Raw genomic sequence first — 18,768 nt, 5'->3', positions numbered from 1 at the left:
CTGCAGAATGTCGCAAAGATGCCCATGAGTCACGGAGCTCGAGTCAGAGTCGAGTCTGGAGTCATTGACCTTGAGTCCGAGTCGATTCAGAGTCTTTGGGGGTCGAGTACGAGTCGAGTCTACAGTCCTATTTGTGGCGACTCGAGTGCGACTCGAGTCTCAGTTAAAAACAATGGTTTTAATTAATTTAATTATTTATTTATACGACGGCTGTAAAGGCTGAAATACAGTGATCTACACCCAGCCCGAAATAAAAAAATGCACAGAATGATTGTTTATCAGAATAGTAGACTATAAGCCTATAGTTACATAATTTAGGCTCCGCCGCTCTTTGCGTCTATATTAAGTATCAATCAAATCAATGACAATTGCGCACTGCACCGACATTCCCCGCTGTTAGTCACCACAGCCAGTTTCAGGAGGAAAGGCACAATGTACTACTCACATTGGCTTGTTAAAGTTCCAAACTTCTCATGGCTCCATTTCCAAGTCAGGAGTCTGAAGTATATCTCCATTTAGTTTACACTGAAGTAACACCAGAGTTATATAACCTTTTTCCATTAATCTTATTCGTGCAATGTTCCAAAATCGTCGTGACAACTGACAAGTGACAACTTTAAATAGGCTATTAAATATCCAAAATAACAGACACACAAGCTGTCGACACGCCGTTTCATAGCGTGGTGACAGCTTGCAGATCTGTTCTTTTGGACACAACATAATCAATGATGCACGACGCGCGATGGAATATAGGTTACAACTAAACATTTTTGTAACCAAATAAGCCTGTAGGTAGTACTGTGTAACATTACGTGGGCATGGTGGGCAACATACAGAATATGTAACTTGATGTTAATGCAGTGAACTTTACGTAGTGTTTAACTCTTTTTTTCCCAAGTCCGTATATATACGGACGTCGACGCTAGGTGGCGTCATATCCCAGGTCCGTATATATACACGTACCCCAACGTATACTCCATCTATATAATGGTTGATGCCTACGGAAGCTTTTAACTTATGCTGCCTCCGCTGCCTCCTGCTGGACACAGAGCCAACCGCAGCCTGCCGTGCCGTTTTCAATGTAGCACATGCTGGACTAACATCCTGTTTGGGCGTCCATCTTAAATGATAAATAAATAGCGTCAATGCTAGCGAGCTAAAATGAAGCCATCCTTGCTCTAGAAAGCACCAATGTTTCCATCTAGACCACCGGATAATCAGCAAAGACCTCCGAATATCGCGTGTTTTATCCAAACCATGGAGAGCTCCATAGATTTCGAGTTATTCAGCTTTTTAGTCAGCCTGTATAATGGGAGGTGGACGGCAGCGGGTTGCGCAATCCAGTCTAGGATCGCTAAAGAAGGAAAGGCCAAGCAAAAAATAAAGAAATAAAGAAATCAGCGATCCGGTTTGATATCAATAATAAAGCTTATCAGACAGAACATTACGACCTTTACTACATGTCACCCCCCCATCTCTCTCCCCATTTCCTGTCAGCCTACTGTCTGTCCCTCTATAAAAAATATAAAATAAAGGCGAAAGCCACAAAAAATATTTTGGAAAAAAAGAATCGCTGTCCTTGGTGGATTTTCTGCCATCCACATTTCTGATTTAATTTGTGCCTTTGTACCACGACGCTGCCGCCATGTAAAAGCTTCTGACAAAAGGTAAAGAGTGTGTGCTTGTTCCAATGCTGCTAGAGTGTATGTAGCGAGTGTTTCCTTGCTATTATGTTATTGTGCCATTTTGTTTTTTGAAGAGACCCCTTGGGGTGAAGTTGCACTATAAATAAAAATAAACTGAAACTGAGTGTGTGGGTGGGGCGGGGGACACAAACACCGTCTTCAAACACCGTCCTTTAAAATGAACGTGTATTAGGGGTGTGCTGAAATATCGATATATCGATACGTCCTCCCGCGATAAATAATCAATATCGAATTTAATAAAATAATGTTCATAACTAGAAAAAGTGCCCTTCCGGGCACAGGTCTCCACCAGGAGGATAGGAGTGTGTGTGATGTTTGGCAAAATGTTTAGGAGGATGTTTTTTTTTATTTGTTTTTGCAACAATTCTGGATGAGCAGGACATGTGCAGCATTTTGTACAAAACGGGCCACTCCTGAAAACTTTGGAAGGCAATCTTAGCCAATCAGTGTACAATCTGAGAAATCCAACAGACTCGTCTTGATCACATGACTACAGAGATCATGTGTACCGATGTGCATGTGCATTTCTTCATACGCCTTTAATGGCAATTGGATGATTTGAGGCATTTTGTTCCAAAAATGTGTTTTGCAAAAATCAACCTGTTGGTGGCGCTATAACAGGCCAATGTGAAAAGGGTGGGATATATTCCTCAGCCTAGTAAGAAAATGTGTGAAAGATTTCACGTAAATTGCATGCTGCGTTCATGATTTGAGGCTTTTGTTAAAAACGGGGCAATCTTGCAAACTGTGAAAGCCAATTATAGTCAATTAGGATGGAATATGAAATATCGGACAGATCCGACTTGAGCACATGACCATAGAGATACTGTGTAACGATTTGTGAGATTTTTGGACAGAATCTGTTGTGTTTTACAAAAGTCGGCCTCCTGGTGGCGCTATAAAAGGCAGATGCGGAAAATGCAGGTCAAAGGTTTGTCCTTGGCCTCTAGGGAGTGTGCATGCAACGTTTCTCGCAGATCGGTGCAGTTTTAGGTAAAAATGTGAAAAGCTGCCTCATGGTGGCGCTATAACAGGCCGTTCTGGAAAATGTGGGGCAGAGGTTCATCGTTGGCATCCAGGGAGTGTGTGTGCAAAGTTTGGCATCGACCGGGTTAACGGTGCCGGAGATTAGCTGGTAACGGACGGACGGAAGGACGGACGGAAGGACGGACGGAAGGACGGACGGACACACGGACACACGGACGGAGTGCAAAACATACTCTCTCCCCATGCCTTCGGCCTGGTGGAGACAATGAAGTGATGAACAACATGTTTAGAAAAGGAGGAAATGACAGCTAAAATAAAGCAAATCCCACTCTCACATTCCACAGCAACAGAAGTACTGAATTACTGGATGGTGATTTGTCCAAACAGCTTTGTGGGAATACAAAGTGCAGAATGCATTTCCTCAGCAGTGGACAAGTCCAGTTGGTAGTGTTTGAGGTATTATGATTAGGGTATGAGTCAAAGGGGGAGTTTATGGAGTATTAATTTTGTGTTTGAGTGGTGCAACCACTCCTATAGACAGCTATGTGTGTGTCCCTCCCTGTGTCCGAGCATGAAAATAGCATTTTTTTCAGTTCCAAGTATTTTGTAGTTGCAGATATCGTGATATATCGTTGCTGAAATTCCATACAATATATCGATATATCGCAAATATCGAATATCGGGATATTATCGTTATCGAGGGCCTAATATCGCGATATATATCGTATCGTGAGGTGCAAAGTTAAAACAAGTTGGATAGCTGATATATATGTGTTTAGTTTCTCCGTTTTAATATTTAAATGTTATGATGAAAGGCTCTACTTGCATCAGTTTGTGCTGGCCTCGCCACTCACTGTGGAATGAAATCAGCTGAGCTCTGCACAGCTGAGGTTCATTTGCGCAATTGAGATGCAGGAGAGGAAAGAAAAGGGATGGGATTTGATATTTTTTCGGGCATTTTACTCATTAATGTGGGTAAAAAAATACGGTAATGACTCGTCGATACTCTTCGAGTCATTGAGAGTCATTGAGCTTGAGTCCGAGTCGAGTCTAGAGTCCCATTTGCGGCGACTCGAGTAAGATTATTATTTTTTAAATATCCAATCTACAAGCCCACGATACGACACCACCACAAAAAAAGAAAGAAAAAAGAAATAAACAACTAAATGGGACATTATTGAGCATGACGAGTACTTTAACTCAACCTCCGCAATGGCGGAGGTGGTCGTGCTAATTGAACAAATCACTGGCTAAGAGTCTTTAGAAGCATTCATATTTTAGATGCGCGGTCATGGGGAAGAGCTATTGAGCCACTAAACACAGTCGCTTTATTTATCCAGCGTGATTTGAACTCCAGAAAGGCCTCATCCACCACCTTCATCGATTTTAAATGCATTGAGGCTGAAGGGGAATCGAACATGGAGCTGCCGCTCGACGAGAGCTTTGATTAGCGGTACGCCAACTTGATTTTATCATTAAATAAAGCACTAATTAACACCTTAAAGGCGTCGTTGGCGGTGCGGGATTTCATTAAAAAGGCGTTAAAGAAGTCCTCAGAAAAGAGTTAACTAATACAGGCCTTTTAGTTGCAACAGAGCATTTCCACATTGTGTTAGGTGGAAAATGTGTGGGGGGGGGGAAAAAACAGAAAATGGGGCAGCCTACTTCCAGCGCTATTGGAAGTGTGAAAACCAACGTACGATAAGTGGCTGTAGTAGAGGATCACGAGGGAGTCGGGACGTCTGGGAATGGTGCCGAAGTGTCCTTGAGCAAGTCGCTGAACCCCTAACCGCTCCTGTCGAGCATGTTGCGGTGCCTTGCAATGATTGCCTCGAGCATCTAGTGTATGGCAGTGGTTTTCAACCCTTTGAATATTAAGGGCCATTATTTATTCGGCATTTGAGCCACGGACCACCATCTGATGAGAACTATGGTCCTATCTTCGTCAGTGCCTTACCTCGTATCCCTCAACTTCTTCTAAAAAAGAAGCAAAGACGTTTAGGTATAAGGGGTGCTGACGAAAATATAGGGCCATTAGCCACTCAGACCCAAAATGTAATTACATGCTGAATTGATGCTGGTACAATTAGGAGAGATTCAGTAACAGGCAAATGTTGATCAAAATAACAATTATTCTACATTCTCTAATTATGTAGACTTTTCTTTTGAAAATTAAGTAATACCTCTTGAGGGAGTACAATGACCATTGGTTTACTTTAAATGGACCAATGGTGGTCCCCAGACAACTGGTTCACCGTGTGTGTGTGTGTGTGTGTGTGTGCGCCTGCCTGCCTGCCTGCCTGCCTGCCTGCCTGCGTGTTTTAAATACATGTTGTTACGGCTACCGCCTCCACCTTGCCTGGTCTGCGTTAATGAGCCATGACATTACATAGGAAAAAAAAAAAAAACATATTTCAAAATGTGTGTGATTATGGAATCTGCTGTCGCCGCGAGGCGCCGGGCGTGCGTACACATGCTAAACATGTGGCAGGAGTTTCACTTAAGGCCTGTTGGCGTGGAGGGAAAAACATATGCTGCATAAATATGTCACTCCTGCATCGCTTGTAGCTTAAAATATGATGCTGGAGGCACGCCGAGACGATTGGACTGCTAAATGCAATGTCTCGTTGTCGGGGAGGACTCCTACCGGCACGCTGTGCCGATCTGTTTATCCACGTCCTCCTTGGCAGTGGTGGGAAAAAGTACTCGCATAGTTTTACTGAAGTAATCAATACGGCACTAAAGTATTTGTATTTGGTATCTAAATGTACTTAAAGTACCAAAAGTATAAAGTAATCACTACTCAGTATGCAGAATGTCCCATCTCACAAGTTTTCAAATAAATGAAAACTAATGAAAATAGCAGATCTACAATCTCACAATGTGTCGCATCGTGACACATTGTGAGCTTGTAGATTGGCTATTTTCAAATGGCCGAAATGTATTTAGGGCTTGAGTGGGTAATGTATGTTTTGTAAAAAGAATACCTCAAAAACTTCAGTACAGTAGTTGAGTAAATGTGCTTAGTTACTTTACCCCACACTTCCTCTTGAGGTAGGTGCTATGTTTTAGCAGCATGAACAGGTGAAGCGAATGTGGGAAAGTATTAGCGCGTACGCTGATGCATGTACTGCACTTGGGATGAACCTGTAAGTAACATATCCAGCGCTACCTTGCAATAGCTTGTGTGGAAACAGCTTCTTTTATAATATTCCGTTCACGACGAGCGTAAAGATTGTACGTCCAAGGTTACAGTGCAGAACAGGGGTCATCGCTATGCTGGTTTGTGGTGGACATACAAAATGATATTACCAGAAAAAACATTTAAGAGATAGCCCATAATGACCATTACAGGTCTGTAACTCTGAGAGTGTACACATGGAGCCGAATGGACCCTACGGGTCCTTTCGGCTCCATGTGTACACTCTTAGAGTTATGGGGGACCATTGGGGGTCCTTATAAAAATATGTTTGAGAACCACTATTACTAGCGGAATCAATAATATGCCATAGTGTCGTAGTAAATCAGTGTCATACATATTCTGAAGAAAACCTGGAGACTTGACAGGCAGTATATGCTCAAAATAATAACATTGTAATGGTGTGTAAAACAGAAAATCCAAAATGTTCCATGGAGACCCATGGTACAGAACAGTAGAATCTATGCAGTGCAAAAGGATGACGATCTCGGCACATCTCTAAGGGCAAGTCAGGACTCTTGCAAAAGTTTCAAAACATCAATCCACCACGATTCAACACAAGACACAAGATTCTTTGCAAGGTCTAGGGAGGGGAGAGACTTAAGAAAAAGGGGCACGCTCCCGCCAGTGATGAATTCACTTTCAGTGTGCCGATTTATTTGAAGCTGCAGTGGGAGAGTGGTGGTGGGGAGTGCACTCAGAGAAAGGAACCTTTCCAACCTGTCGATAAGGCAGCCAATCCCCCCCCCACTGCTCCATCTGGCACTGACCGCATGCCAGGCGGCCAGGAGAACAAAAGGCAGAGAATGCCCACACCACGTAGCGCACTGTGATTTATTCACCTTAAGGGAGTTGTCAGTTTGACTGGGTCTGCAAACATTCTGATACCTAATCTCAAATATGCAATGTGAAACAAACACCCCCGTATGCGACTATGACCCCCCCCCCCTCCTCCAGTCCTCCTAAATACAAAACAAAAGTGTACAAGCAGAGGACAGAACCCCTCATGAACTGCTGTAGTAGCAGCACAAGCTGTTGTTTGCTTTAAATGACCCTCCCCTTTAGCTTCACTCCCACAGTGGGCTGTTTACTTGTGTGGGCTCACAATGCATTCAAACCTGGACGGAAACCAGCAAATTAAATGTGCCAATACCAATACAAGCTTGCCTACTGACAGCATTGTGCAGTTAATCATTATGCCATGGATACTCGATTTTTGTACAAAATTAATGCTTTTTTTCTCGCTCTCTCCAGGGACCATTTCCGCCAACACCAATATGTGTTGGATAACCAACCAAGTTTCAAATTGTTGCAAGTTGACTCGTTTTGTTATTGCCTCATTACATGCAGAATTGAAATGCTGTTTGTAAATTAAAGCAAACCAGTGGCTTCCTGAAAAATCTAACATGGCATGGCATGCTTTGGAAGATGGACTGCAGTCATAATTATGAATTGACAGTTACTCATGGGCATAGGTATGCTCCTTTAACTATAACTTCCACCTCAAACTTTTGTATTTATTTCAAGGAAGGACCTCCATAACTCTGACAGTGTACAAATGGAACCAGAAGGACCCGTCCATTTGGTTCCATTGGTACCCATGTCGGAGTTACAGACATGTAAGAGTCCTTTTGGAACCCCCCCTTCAAGGAACCGTGAGGGTCCCCAACGGACCCCACTTTGATACCCCACCGACCGACCTACAGTATAAAGCACTAGCGGGTAAGGAAAAACCTTACCCGGTTTTGGCGAAGTTGGTCCAGTAGGTCATGACGACGGCGCTGAGCATGACGTCGTTCTTGGAGAAGTTGCAGTTGAACAGGTCGGTGGGGCCGATCATGGGGATGCCGAACACGTAGGGCACCTCGTCGCCGTGCGCCGAGTCGGCCCAGCTGGGTTTCATGTCGCTCTGGCAGTGGTGGTAGAAAGCGTAGAAGTAGGTGGGCGAGCCGTACTGCGCGTGCAGGTCGGCCGTGGCCACCGCCGGCGCCACCCACTGGTGGTCGGTGAACAGCGCCACCAGGGTCTTGCGGCGGGTCTCCGGGTTCTCCTTGTCGGCCCAGTCGGTGTACATGAACTTGATGGTCTCGCGCAGCGTGTCCTTGCCCTCCGGGTAGCCGTACAGGTGGTCCACGAAGTCCGACACGGCAAAGTCAAAGTCGTTGGCCGACACGCCGTCCTCACTATCCACGATGCCGTCCACAAACTGCAACGCAAGGTCATTTATATTTCAACAATATATGACCGCAAGGTTACAATGTGCTTTACATAAAACAGTGGTTCTCAATCTTTTACATTTGAAGGAGCCCTATAACTCTAAGTCACAGACGTGTAAGAGTCCATTTGGAACCATGGACATTATAGCAAAGGAAACAGAGTACAAAAGGACATTTTATGCAGTAAAAACAGGAAAAAAAAGTTTACGATATGTAAATTACACCAGACTACAGTGCTCTAAGGGTCGTAACCAGGCCTTCCTCTTGGGCCGGGGGAAATGAGGTTAGGCTGAACCTTGAATGTGTGTATACCTTAGTTTAGTTTAGTTTATTTGCATATAAAAAGATGATGAGAAATAAGAAAAAGGCAATACAATGGAAAGAAAAATCTAAACATGATGTGCTGGAAAGGCAAAAAAAAAAACCCAGGTGGCTTGTCGAGTGGCCTTCCTGCAAGCTACAACCAAGCTTGAATTAAGTTGCCAATAAATATATATGGGGACTATATCTCTAACAACAAAAGTAGTAAAATAGTAATAATAGTAATGATGATAACAATGAAGATGATGATAAATAATGCTAAGGATAATAATAATGATGCTGATAATAATAATAATAATTACCTTGAATCCCTCGCCCTGGTTGACGCCCAGCATGATGTCATAGTTGAGGAACTCCCCTTGCTCCATGAGGATCTGCGGGTCGTCGGGGATGACGTCGCCGTCGATCACAGGCCCGAAGGCGATGTGGTACTTGGCGGGCGTGACGTACTGCTCGATCAGCTCCTTGTAGTTCTTGTTCTGCAGGCACTCCACCAGGTCGATGGTGTCCAGCATGTTGCAGCCCACCTTCTCGGCCAGCACCCGCGTGTACTTGGCCGGCTGGTAGTTGACCGCCCAGCTGGAGAGAGCCGTGCCGCTCTGGATGATGGCCTTCTGGAACAGATCTGGACATAGAGAGAGACGAGGAGGAGGACACGCACATTACTGATAGACGTCTAGTCTTGCGTTTGCCAGACTGTTGCCTCTCGCAATTTCCAAATGCTTCCGTCATACAGTCAGGAAGTTCTATCATGAGTCAAGTATAAAGCGGAAGTGGAGCCTCCTCCCGACTTCGGTTTTGTCTTCGGCTCTAAAGATATTTTAAAATATATGTTCGTGAACGGAAATGGCAGCTTACTTACTCGGATTTCACAAGGTGTAGTTCCAGACTCTATATAGCATTCAGAGATTGTGGAATAGTTGTCTGTCTACGCGAGACTACTGATAGTCTACTATCAATGGGATCGCTGTGTAACCCAGGGTTTCTCAAAGTGGGTGCCGTCACGGCATGCTAGCCTCAGAGAGAAAAACGCCTGGGCGAGACATGCATGAGAACTGGCATACGAGTGGAGTGAACCTTTTATTTTTGCTGACCAATAGAGAGGGGCGTCACTCCAAATGTGGTGATGTCAGTGTTCACAGAGCCATAGGGTAAGACGACAAGTTACGACAACTCCCTTCAATTCATGGGGCCAGGCTCTTCTACATACTGTAGACGTATTGGTTTGTCCCTTTGAAAGGGACAACCAGAAGTTTACAGAATCCATTGGAGTCTATGGGCTCGCACGAGTACATGAACCACGTGACCAGGCTGTTTTCTGCCCCCTCAATGTCGTAACTCTGTCTTACTCTATGGCTCTGAGTGTTCACGACTGTGTGTCGGGAGCAGAGGCGCGCGGGGGGTAGGGAGGTGGGCACATAATGGATTGGTGAACCAATAGAAGTCCCTCCATGCCCAGAAAACCATTAGGTCTCTTTCAGGCTACGGTGACACAAGCCTAGGGGTGCCTCAATATCACTTCTGTTTAACCACTTAAACCCTCTCTACTTAGTAGGACGGACCACCAAACCTCCTCGCCAAAAATAGCTGATCGGGATGCTGGGGTTCAAGTGGTTAAATGTCTGAAGTATGTCCTGAAATCTGTCCTAATGGAAACCACTGTGACACCTATAGTGTATCTAAGGGGTTTACACATTTACGTGCTGTAATATGACATAAACGTAAGGTTCTATAAAGTAACAATGTCCTTCAGGTGTGCCTTGGATGAAAAAGTTATTTACAGGGGTGACCCGACCGACAATCACCACTGGTATAACCCATTGAGACCTTTGTGCCAAGGACCCCCACATTGTGTGTATTTGGCCGTATTTGGAAGTGGAACACCATTAAAGATAAATGGGTACTCTAATCTGATTGGCTGAAATTGGCAACCCACCTGAAAATGCTTTAGTAAATTAGTACATTTTAGTAAATTGTTGTTGTGTTTACTAAAGAGCTGGAGAGACAGGGAGACCCCGGTTACTGAACAAACATTCTAATAGCAATGATTACTAACAGAATATACTGTAGCAGCAGAGTCCATTTGGTTCCATTTGTATTTGTACAGACCCCGTAATTGTCCATTTGGACCCCGAGGTGGTACCCGGACCCCATGTTGAGAGTGTTTCAGCTTTGAGACTTCACATTAGCCAAGAAGACACAGGGAGTGAACGCATGAGAGAGTAAATTGGGACACCTGGAGTATTGTGTTTTTTTTCTCTCTCTCTCCTTTTGTTAGTGGTTTGTTCGACAGGAACACCACTGCGCTAATAGGTGCTCGGTTCCGTCGTGCTTTTGTTCTGAAAGCGAGCCGAGGAATGACCAAAGTCAGAACAACGGTATCTATCTATGAAAAACGATGCTGGAAGCAGCACCGAGTCAAAGCTGTGTACAACGATGTCTCGCTTTCGTCTCTGCATGTGGGAAAAAAGCCAAGAAGATTCCATACAGAATCACCTTGGTCCCTAACGAGTGAAAACGGGATAGAAAAATATACAGATATATAATTCTTTGTTCACGCTGCAAGGCTGCCTCAGGCAATTTCAACGTTCTGAATACATGGGGGATAATGTGGCTTTGGGCCTTTGGCCGACTGCCATTTGGCAAATAGGCCACAATCAGTGGCGGAATTACATTTATTGAAGTACCGTACTTAACTACAGTTTTCCTTTACTTGAGTATGTCCATTATTTGACACTTTATAGGCTGTGACCTCTCTATGTGAACTGGGGACCCCCCACCCTGATAAGCACTTGGAATGTAGGAGCTGATTACATTTTGTTAACTGGAGGTTATGCAATAACCGTGGTTATTTAAGCAACATGTGCGAGTATTTATGCATTAGATGCCTCTCCTAATGTGTAATTATAAGCAATATGTTCCTTAAAATAGCTGGAGGTTATGCAATAACCGTGGTTATTTAAGCAACATTTGCGAGTAATTACGCATTAGGAGAGGCATCTAATGCGTAATTATAAGCAATATGTTCCTTAAAATAACTATTAACTATTGTGAAAATTGCAGATTTACAAGCTCACCACACCTTTTAACTGTGTGCTTCTACATTGTAGTATTGCTTCTTTTACTTCTTCTTTTAAGTGGAAAAAAGTACTTCTTCTATACCACTGCTGAATACTGGGAATAACGTGGCTTTAGCGGCTTAAGCATGCAGTCGGCTAAAGTTTAGCCGACCACCATTCGGCAAATAGGCCACGACGAACACTTGCGTGCATACTGTGTAATACAGCATACAGTATGTTTTCCTTTTTTACTCTATGTACCGGTACTTACTTTGTGCCATTTATACCCTCTAGAAAACCCACTGTGGTGACTCAAACAGGGCGACTTGAAAAGTGTGCTCTATGAGCGCACACAGCAGCAGACGTATCTCCCACAAGGCCTAGTTAGCAGCAACGGAGCGCTGACATCCCCCCATACGGTTAGACGGACGGGAGGAATGCCAGTTCCTTTCAAACCTGAGTCAGAAGGTACTACCTTCTAGTTAGAACCACTAATGCCAAAATCACACCCTACTTTATCATACATTTTCAAATGAATGGGACCATAATTTACTAAACGCATATCATGCCGATTTAAAATATACTTTAAACTAGTGATTGAAAAGGTTTAAAGGTAATAACATACCGGTAAGGTGTAAAGTTAGCCCCAAAACCTCATTGACTTAAATTGAGATTATGATGTACAGTATTGCGACCGGTAGAAGGTGAAATAGCGACATCTGCAAGGAACATCAGGCTGAAGTGAGCTTCAATTCCAAGGACAATTGCACAGCACAAAGTGACGCGTTGTGAGCTTGTATATCGTCTAATTTGATTATTATAGCCAACGCAAAAATCTATAATGACACAGATGGTACGCACTCTTAAATAACCCTACGGTATGCCTCTTGACTTCTCTCAAAATTATACTGCTACTGCTAGACCCCAACGGAAAGATAATGCGTTACATACCATACTGTAATGCTTTATTATGTAATGCACTGGTTCTCAAACATGTGAACGACCCATAAATGTATATTTATTTGGCAGTGGACCCCCATCTGAAAAGGCTTTGTGCAAAGTAGAAGATTTGTATTCAAAATATTGAAAAGGTTTCACAATATGTTTTTTCTTCAAAAATAGCAGTGGGTGTCGTTGCACCACGTTGTGCACTTGTCCATCGGCTATCTTTGAATAGCTGAAGGATAAAATAAAGTTAAAGTGGTTCAACTGATTTTGATGCTACTGTATATTAACTCACTTTGCTAGAACGCAATATGCCATGCAAAGCAAATAGGCTATAACAAAGTTATGTTCATTTTAGCCTACCCTAAAAGTTATTTCCCAACAAAATAAGTTGCAATCTTTTGTATCTTTGTACACAAGATGTGACCATGAATGACAACCTTTAGAGTAGAAAAAAAAACGCTCCTGAAACCCAATGGGATGTTTACAGTGTAATACATGTAGTTTAGGTGAACTTTTCTCCCTACTTCAAAGCGAGTGCATGCATTCTATTTCCCAAAAGGCACCTTGTTTTGCTGGTTTTTGCTTTCTCTGAGTGCTAAATGGCAGGGGAAAGATGCAATGGACAGAATAAGTCTGCATGCAATTGCTTCAAAAGTAAACCCCGGGGAGTTCTCCTGAGAGAAGAACAGAGGCTGCGTTTCCACAGGAAAGGTGCACTTGTGACTCCACGAGGAAATGGTGCTCGCCTCGCCCTGAAAACCATTCTTCAGCTCATCGCCGGCTGGTCGGGTCAGCCTCGTCTCTCCCTAAAGACTCTCATGTAATCCAAAGATGTGAAAAAGAACTAGTTGTTGATCCTCTGTTTCAGGAATCAACGTAGATCTGGGTGCCCAGATGATAGGATGGCTAGCTATCTGTTCCCATTTAATGCAGCACTCTTTTATCCCCACCTTTTCTTGCGGATTGCAGGATGCGTGCTTTCTGCTTTCTGCGAGGCTGATCTGTGTGGGAAGCCACCTGACGTACTTAAAATCACTATTAAAATACTATATGTTATCCACCTCCGAAATGTCTGCAGACCTCTGAAACAGTTTTCACCTGGCAACCATCAGCCTGCGGAACAAGGGCTGAACCCTGTTGCCATGTTGTAACGCCACTTAACCACGCATATTTTTCGTCTGTTTTTTCAAATCTCCCCTTACATTGTGGCTTACAATGTACTGTAAGTAGGTAAACTGTTCCTCCTCAAAGACCCCTGTGGGGACCCCGGACCAGACTTTGAGGACTAACGTTGTACAGCTCAGCTCTTGGTAAAAGTAATGAAGGTTAAAAGCGGGCCCCATGCGACTCGATGAAGCGGTGCTTATCAGAAACACCTCGCGTGTTCCCACCGCCTCCTCTTCAGAGCGATAACCCACCTCTCTTCCCCTCTCTCCCTCTCTCCCATTTTAGTTTCTATTTTGGGATTCCGCACAGCCTTTGCTTCTCAGGGCATTCAATTTGAATTGGGTGACACTCCAAGCACGTCCCACAGAGCGTGGGGACCCTATAGAATATATATATATATATTGACCAGACGAATGACAAACGGGACAAAAGGTATACAGTGTCTGCAAGTGTGCAGATGAAATGACTAAGCCACAAGAAATGTGTGAGCTATGGAGCCTGACGTGTCCGTGTCTCTGTCTGCAACAGAGTGGCAGTCAGCTCCTATACATTCACATTCTGTCACATTCCAGTAACGACACGACTAAATGAAAAATCATTCGCAGTGCAATTAATCAATGTCTAAATTCAATGAAAAGTGACGTAGGAAGAAAAGTGTGTGTGTGTGTGTGAGAGAGAGAGATTCTGTAAATGCAAAGAAAGGCAGAAAGAGAGCGGGGAGGGCCAAATGTCCCCAAATGTACAGCAGAATTTGAGAAAAGGACGAGGACGGTCATTAGGCAGAATGTCCCATTTAACAAGGTAGCAAATGTCCTAAATTTATGAAGATATTTTGAAAATACCAGATCGTGTGCGTGCGTGTGAGCGTGCATGGTTGCTCGGGCCCATACCTTCCGAGTAGTGCGAGAGCGTGAGCAGGCTGACGCAGGACGCCCCGGCGCCCGAGCCGAAGATGGTCACCCTCTTGGGGTCTCCCTTGAAGGCCTGGATGTTCTCCTTGATCCACCGCAGCGCCTGGATCTGGTCCAGCAGCCCGTAGTTCCCCTTGGCTGCCTGGTCGCCTGTGCTTAGGAAGCCTGGACACACACAGAGGGAGGGGAGAGGGGAGGGGAGTCGAGTGAGAAAACATTCAAATGACGTTTAAAAAAAAACCCCACTGAAACAAAAACGTAAGAACAAACTTCATTGTTTTCTTTTTTGTAAATTAAAGGAGCATTCAGTGATTTGGGTGATTTGGAAAACCACCCAGTCCGCCCCGGTAACAAAATGTGCACATGCACGCTCTACAGTGGGGGGAAGTGCAACAGGCCAACAGCATGTGCACCCCAGTCGATCATGATTGGAGGAAGGCCCCTCTCATCCTGATTGGATGAAGGCTTTGCCACCCGCCACCAAAACTGAAACTAGGGTTTTTTGACCCCAGGGGCTCACTGGGGACAGGGAGGAACTCCTTATATGGTCAGCACACTCTATAGTAGGGAGGATTATCCAGAAAAAAAGAAAAAATAAGTGATATTTAGATTAAGTCAAATCACTGAATATACCTTTAAAGCCCTACTTTGTTTTACAAAAGTAGTGAAAACAGCTGATCGATAAGCTCATACCACTGATGGCAGAGGAAACCATGCCAGGCACCAAGCTGTGCCTGGCATAGTTTCACATCATTATGTGGGAGCAGTTAGGGGTTCAGTGCCTTAATTGCTCAAGGACACTCTGAAACTAAGGCAGGAGGAAACAAACCGGGAAACATCCCCATTCCCAAGCGTCCGCTCCACCTCCATGAGCCACTGCCGCCCCCATTAGACAGCTCCTTCAGTGAAACACACCGCTGTGTAATCTCTGGGTCTGACATCCTAGTCTTGGATTCATAACAGCGGGGTAACCTGAGCTCAATAATGACGACCGCAAAAAATATCCTTCAAACTTTGACACAACAACAACAGATGCTTTTAAATGCTGGACATTTAAATAGTGTGGAAAACATCAGAACCTGTGTTATATTTCTCATTCTCATAAAACATGGGTCTTCAACAGAGGGGGTCCTCGGAGTTAATACAGGAGGGGGGACCTTTTGTGTGATATGAACTTTAAAAAGACAACAAACAAACAAACAAAACAAAATACTATATACATTATTAACCCTCTTATTGCTATACCTAATTAACTAATTAATGTGCCTTCAGCCAGCATTTTTCAAATGTTTAATTTGTCATTTTAATGCCAATAGAAAAATCCGCGATATACACACTATATCTCATTTTGACGGGGCAAGACTATAGTATTGGGACAATCAGTCCTGATGGTGGCGGTAACGTCACCATTTTGCCGATTCTGACCAAAGAGAGCGAGTGAACGATGACCACTTCCGGTTTGGATCAAAATATCCGGCAGTAGCTTTGCTACTGTGTTACACTCTCAGATGTCCGGAATGCTAAGCTATCATCGTATTTTTCATAACTAAGTCAAATTAAGCTCTAATCAAGCCCAAAACATCGCATTTTACGCAGCGATGCATGCGCGATCACGCGCGTGTGTGATCGACCGTGCACGCGCGGATTTTCGGCCGGTTTTAGGAAGATTACATCGGCCGTTAGCCAAATTAGCTAAAAAATGCTACATTTTGCGACAATAAGCTCCCGATTATTGGGAATCAATCGATTACGTCAATTACGTCAGTGGCCAAAAGGGATTTATTGATTTCATTACGTCAAATACGTCAGTGGCCATAAAGGGGTTTTAATGACTTGAACACTAGCATCCATATTCCAGGGTAATATTTGCCTGACTGATATTGCTGTCTAGATTTGGATTCGTTCATGGTTCTTCTGCGTTTTTCAGGCCTCCGTAGTGGAGAGATGGATGAAGCAGGGACCCCCACTACGTATTTTAAAACTATTCATGATATGAATCCATTGATGCCATAGATACGTACTGTAGCTTCATATAGATAAAATTAAAATCTAATCTGTGGATCTCAAAAGACAAAAAAACGCTGTCAGTAAAGCAGGTAAATAATTACTAAATACCTGACAGTTGTGTTAATGTGCATTTCAATACTTGTCTATGTAATAATAATGATAATGATGATCAACCTTGGGGTGTTTTTCTTGTCACTGTTGTGTTCTTACATACGTAGCCAAGCAGAGAACTGTCGCTCTACTAGGATTTAGGCCACTGCTCGTGAACACAAGGACGGCACTAGTCGGAACATGCTCCCAATCGGAAAACTTGTCGACCAATTAGCAAATGTCCCCTAAACCCATTAAGTGGCTTTCTAAATGTCGCTGCCAGGGAGGGTGGGGGGGTGTGGCTGATGGTCAGTCCTCTGTGCCAGGCGCTGGCATTGCTGGCATGGCTGGGAGATCTGTGCCCGTTGAACGAGAAGATGGGGAGTTACGGAACTCTGGCAGGGGGACACCAATCTGCGTCTACGCCAGTTTCGTCCACTAAAACTATGACTAAAACTGTGACTCAATATACTGACAATTGCGTCAACAAATAAAAACTAGACTAAAATGTCTCCCTTCTCCCTTCCAACAGTGGTGGAAAGTAACTAAGTACTCAAGTACTATACTTAAGTACACTTTCGAGGTACTTTGCTGGAGTGTTTCCAAATTTCTACACTTTTACTTCTAGTCCACTAAATCTCAGAGACAACATTTTTACTCCACTATACAATTAACTTACACTACAGATTTTCATTGGAAAACATACATTCTGCACTTAAGGTACATTTTGGTGCCAATACTTTTGTACTTTTACTCAAGTACATGTTTTAATTCCGGACTTTTGCTTGTAACAGAGTATTATCTACATATTATAATATTATTAGTATTGGTACTTTTACTTAAGAACAATTTCTTTGCCTCCTTTGCCAACTCATTTACCCCTTCTCCCTTACATCCACCCCACCGCTCCGTGCTCCCTTACCCCTTCTCCCTTACATCCACCCCACCGCTCCTTTACCCCTTCTCCCTTACATCCACCCCACCGCTCTGTGGCAAGAAGGAGAATGGCCCGCCGGCCTCTCCCCGGGATATGTGGAGATTATAGTCAAAGCCTCTATTTCAAAGCGCTGGCGTGCTGAATATAGGCTGCATGCATTAAAATGTGATAAAGAAAGGGACGGGGAAAAGAGACGGATCGACTGGTGCCTGCCTGGAGGATACATGGCAAGGACCGAGCATTCTCCTCACAAATGTTCACGCCATTATGAGGCACGCCACTGAATGAGATCTGGGGAAAGGACTTCTTCTTCGGAGGGGGAGAGAGAGAGAGAGAGAGAGAGAGAGAGAGAGAGAGAGAGAGACCGACACCCAGAGAGCAATATAATATCAAACCAATCCGTTTACTTAAACTACAGTATATACACACTATAGGATGCCAGGTCTACAAATGAACTAGTCGACCTGGTCCCCTGCTGTGTAATTCTCTCCACAGCCAATGTCCAACTTTTCCCAGCCCGGATTTATGAACCACCGGGCGGCCGGTGAAGGGAGCGCGTCGGGATTCCAGCCCGACCGAGAGGCTCCGAAGCGGGCTAGGGTGCGCGACGAGGTGCCCCTAACCATTAGTTACGTTAATAAACGAAGCGCTATACACCCGGGGTGTAAAGCCGGATGACCCTAGGCATGACTCTGTCTACAGTACATCAGTGGTTCTCAACCAGTGGCTCCAGGTGATCCCCAGCTAAATGATGGAGCGTAAGGATCCATTTGGTTTCACTTTTCGCTCTCAAGAGATAAATTAAACATCTGCATGATGTTTAATTTACAAGATTTATACACAATTGGAGAATGTAGAATAATTGTTTTGATGTTCTTGGTCTTGGGTCTGACTCTGAGAGGCTAAATCTCATCAAATGTTGGTCCGTGGCACAAATGGCGAATAGATAATGGACCTATACATAATATAACAATATATACAATATAATGTCTAAAGGATAAGCAGACACAGACAACACTGCATGATGGAGAATGAGACAGAAGGAGGGATGCCCTCAAGGCTCAGATCACAGCGATCATCCAGCGGGACCTGGGCGAGGGGAGGGGAGGTGAGGTGGATGGGGGGCTATAGCTGCGTCCTCATGTGAACCAGGCAGTGGTGGAAATACTACTCAAATATTTTACTTTTAAGTGTTTTTTTTGCAATGCAGAATAAATGTA

At 44.0% G+C, this 18,768-nt stretch overlaps 1 protein-coding gene across 1 annotated transcript in view; it reads right to left on the bottom strand.

The window, feature by feature from the left end:
* The window catches only part of nlgn4xa (neuroligin 4 X-linked a), a 144,932-nt gene that overhangs the window by 12,317 nt on the left and 113,847 nt on the right, over positions 1–18,768 (bottom strand). Inside the window, exons 3-5 of the mRNA XM_079495515.1 lie at positions 14,494–14,679; positions 8,732–9,054; positions 7,632–8,098 (exon numbers count right to left, since the gene is read on the bottom strand). Of these exons, the coding sequence (XP_079351641.1) occupies positions 7,632–8,098; positions 8,732–9,054; positions 14,494–14,679 (976 nt within the window). The remainder of the gene's footprint in view (positions 1–7,631; positions 8,099–8,731; positions 9,055–14,493; positions 14,680–18,768) is intronic.

Source organism: Electrona antarctica, assembly GCF_951216825.1.
Source record: "Electrona antarctica genome assembly, chromosome: 24".
Taxonomy (NCBI): Eukaryota; Metazoa; Chordata; class Actinopteri; order Myctophiformes; family Myctophidae; genus Electrona; species Electrona antarctica.
Note: the sequence above shows the minus strand (reverse complement) of the source record. Positions and strands in the feature narration are given on the sequence as shown.